The sequence below is a fragment of the Parambassis ranga genome, chromosome 4, assembly GCF_900634625.1.
Source record: "Parambassis ranga chromosome 4, fParRan2.1, whole genome shotgun sequence".
NCBI lineage: Eukaryota > Metazoa > Chordata > Actinopteri > Ambassidae > Parambassis > Parambassis ranga.
Genome location: NC_041025.1, coordinates 4,994,548 through 4,997,917, shown reverse-complemented (window position 1 = coordinate 4,997,917; position 3,370 = coordinate 4,994,548). Strand labels below are relative to the sequence as shown.

The window sequence follows — 3,370 nt, the reverse complement described above, 5'->3', positions numbered from 1 at the left end:
AGGAGTTGTAGACTATGTTTTATATCATTTTGCACATTAAATATTTTTTATAAATTAAAATCTAATTATTTGTGAGATTTGGCACGTTCTTTATGTATATAAAAAAAATTGAAAATGAAATTTCTGGACTCAGGTTTCAATAGAAGCGTCTACAATTCAATTAGTATCATTACTTTTTTTATTCATTCACTTCTTCTCCATCTAATAAACTTTATAAGTTTATTTGCTAATGTAAGTGTATTTGTACAAAAGACAAACAAACAAACAATCAGACATGAGCAGTCCCCGAGGTCTGTCTGGGCCCGCGCAGAGAGTCTTTAGGACTGGGCTTAGGCTATTTGGGCCTATATTATATACCTCCTTTACTTCTGTAAATGTCTTTAAATGTGTCTTTTTTCGGGGAGGGGAGCGGGAGAGAGAGAAAAACAGTCCTGCAATGTGGTTCCGATGCAGTTACTCACATCACGTGTTCAACCAGGTTTCTGGTCACCGTCTTTAATTGCGCGTTTTTATCGCGGATGAGGTGTGCCGGGCATGGGGTTAGACAGGGGGTTTAGTGCCGGTTGCCCCCCCGTTCCAAGGCCATGAATGAGCACCCTCGGGACAAGAGGTCTCTGGAGGCTGGGGTGCGGCGTGGAAGGAGTCCGGTACATACTGCTGTACATGGCTGCGGCCGCCGCAGCTGCCGTCGTGCTGTCCACGGTGCCCAGCAGGCTCGGGTGGTAGAAATAGGGCGACGGGAACATTCTCTGTAAGGCCGAGTAGTTTCCTGCTTCAGCCAGAAGCTCTAATCCGACCGCCGTTTGCCTCTTCCACTTCGTCCTGGAAATCAGATCAAAATACAACAGATTAATTATTTAATCAGTAGGCTCTCTTACTAATTCCCCAAACACCCCTTTAATTGGTATGCAGAGGCCTAATTATTGCAGACACGAATATATACTCAAGGTTTAATTAGGCAAAAAAAAAAGAAAACGAAAAATATTACTTCCAACTGATGCCAAGCCTACTTTTCTCACAACTGTACAAATAAATATGATAAAGTGTGTTAGTACACTTTTCTTTGGAAAGGTCGCGAGTAAAACGCAAAACTGCATAAACACAGGCGCATATGAAAAAATACTTTGATAGATCCATAAATTATTTGTAGAACTAACACAGGATTGCTCAAAATAAGGCTTTTAAAGCAAAAACACATTACTCTAAAACATGTATTTTTTCATTAAATAAAACCCATCTGGACATGAGGCAGTAACGTGTTAATGTGCCAGGATGCGTAGCAAACTCTTACACGTGTCCACATAATTCATACTGTATTATTTTTGATTTCTTAAAATAGAAAAGGAAATGTGAAGAAAATTCCATAACAGTAAGATCAATAATTAAATTATGTGTTTTGCAGAAATGTAGATGTACATATAAATAATACTGGAGTGCCAATTAATCAATGAATCTGGATAAAATAATACCTTAAGAATATATATAATAAATATGTCTTCTTAAAGAGTGTGAGGAAATAAGCAGCAGAGATTCTTTAATAGTCTTTGCTTTGATCTTAATATCACAGTGTGCTTTTGTCCTTTTCCTCTAATAAGTATTTGTTGCTTTTTGTCGTGTCTGCAGTTAATTCTAATAGCAGGCTAATATTTACCGTCTGTTTTGGTACCAGGTCTTGACTTGTGTGTCTGTCAGGTTGAGAGCCGCGGCCAGGTCCATGCGGTCCTGCACGCTGAGGTATTTTTGTCGCTCAAAGCTCCTCTCCAGCTGGTTGAGCTGGTGGTCGGTAAAGGCTGTCCGTGCTTTGCGAGGTTTTTTCGTGCGCACCGGTGGACTGTCTCTGCTACTGGAGATTTCCCGGTCACCTTCTTCTTTAGTCCCTGCAAACAGAGGAAAAGGAATGGATGTCTGGTTAATCATAAAGGCCTGTATAGCATCCACAAATTCTTTCTCTCAGCCTCCAGTCAAACTTTCACCAACTTATACAAACACTTCCACGCGTGTGGCAAAGCAATTAAAGAAACCACAGTGTGTTTGTCACCTGGAGTTTTTTTTTTCTTCTATCAAAAACCGAGAAATCAATATATCAATCCATCTCTATTTGTAGCTGTGTTTCAGTGCGCCATGATCCCCCCTCTAGGAAGAACAATAATCTCTCTAATTGACCCACTAGGGAGGCCCCGCGCACGGGGAAAATCACCAGGCTTACATCTGTTTTCACATCTATTAGACTAATAAAGAAAGCTGGAACAAAGACAAAGAATAACTTTATTATTATTATTACTACTACTACTATTATTATCATTATGTTAACAACAGATTTTTTGAAGTCCCTGGCTACATGGTTGGCGTTGTAGCCAACACCAGTTTCTACGTTTTTTATCCTATTTAGTAAACCAAACATGCAGACAGAAATGAGCTCATGATCTCTTACCGTTGCATTTCATTTCACTCTGAATGTCGTCTCTTTTGTCCAGCTTGCTTCTGTGTTCATCTTGTTCCAACTTGGGCCTGAAGCCGTCCGGAGCCGTGGCACTTTCTGGTTTTGGCGTGTGATGTGGTGAGGATACACTGGTACTGTAAGGTGCGCAGGCTGCCAGCGGTTTACTGTCGCCTAAAATGTCTTTGATTAAAAACGAGGAGGTGGCAGTCCTCGGGGCGCAGCCGGCCCCGGCGAGCGCCTGCTGCTGCTGCTGCTGAGGAGACAGTGGCAAACTCTGCGGCTGGTTGTGGTGATGGTGGTGATGCTGAAGGCTGTCCTGGACCAGATGCGCATCGGCGGAGTGCTCCATGGTGACCGAGATGGGGGACGAGGGGGCCGTTCCCACAGTGTCTATCTCCGAGCATGGCGACGGGGTTGCCTGGCTCCTGAAATCCGCTGTCCTGCTGTCGCCGAGCCGAAAATCTCCGTTCATTAGCACGGGGTTACCAGAGTTAGACGCGTTGGATAAAATAGTGTCTATCCCAAAACTCGACCCGCTGGATCCTTCCATATTAAGAAAGGAGGAATGAAGTCTTCATAACAACAGTGAGATGCTTCTCCTCCGGTACAAATCACAAGAAAGTCAGACAGAAAAATTAACTCGGGGGTTACAAAAAAATAAAAAAAAAAGTTGACAGAAAAACCCAGGAAAGAAACAAAATCCACGTTTACAAGCGGCTCAGAGGGTCCAAGATGTTACATTCAGTGAAAAGCAAAGTGTGGGTCTGCGTAGTCCACGTCCCTTTTTGTGTTTGGATATCGAACTTTGTGTTAAAAGTTGAGGCGTATAGAGAGATATACATAGGGCTGACTCCTCGACATCAGGCTCCCCCTTTTTGCTGCTAATCGCTCCAGTGTTGCTCTACAATGACTTCCTATACTGACGTCACG

At 42.7% G+C, this 3,370-nt stretch overlaps 1 protein-coding gene across 1 annotated transcript; it reads right to left on the bottom strand.

Moving 5' to 3' along the window:
- Nucleotides 1-509: 509 nt before the first annotated feature.
- Nucleotides 510-2,990, bottom strand: barhl2 (BarH-like homeobox 2). The gene is made up of 3 exons (XM_028404329.1): nt 2,432-2,990; nt 1,652-1,877; nt 510-822 (listed from the first exon to the last, which is right to left on the bottom strand). The coding sequence occupies exons 1-3, from the start codon at nt 2,988-2,990 to the stop codon at nt 510-512; spliced, it is 1,098 nt and encodes a 365-aa protein (XP_028260130.1).
- Nucleotides 2,991-3,370: the final 380 nt, after the last annotated feature.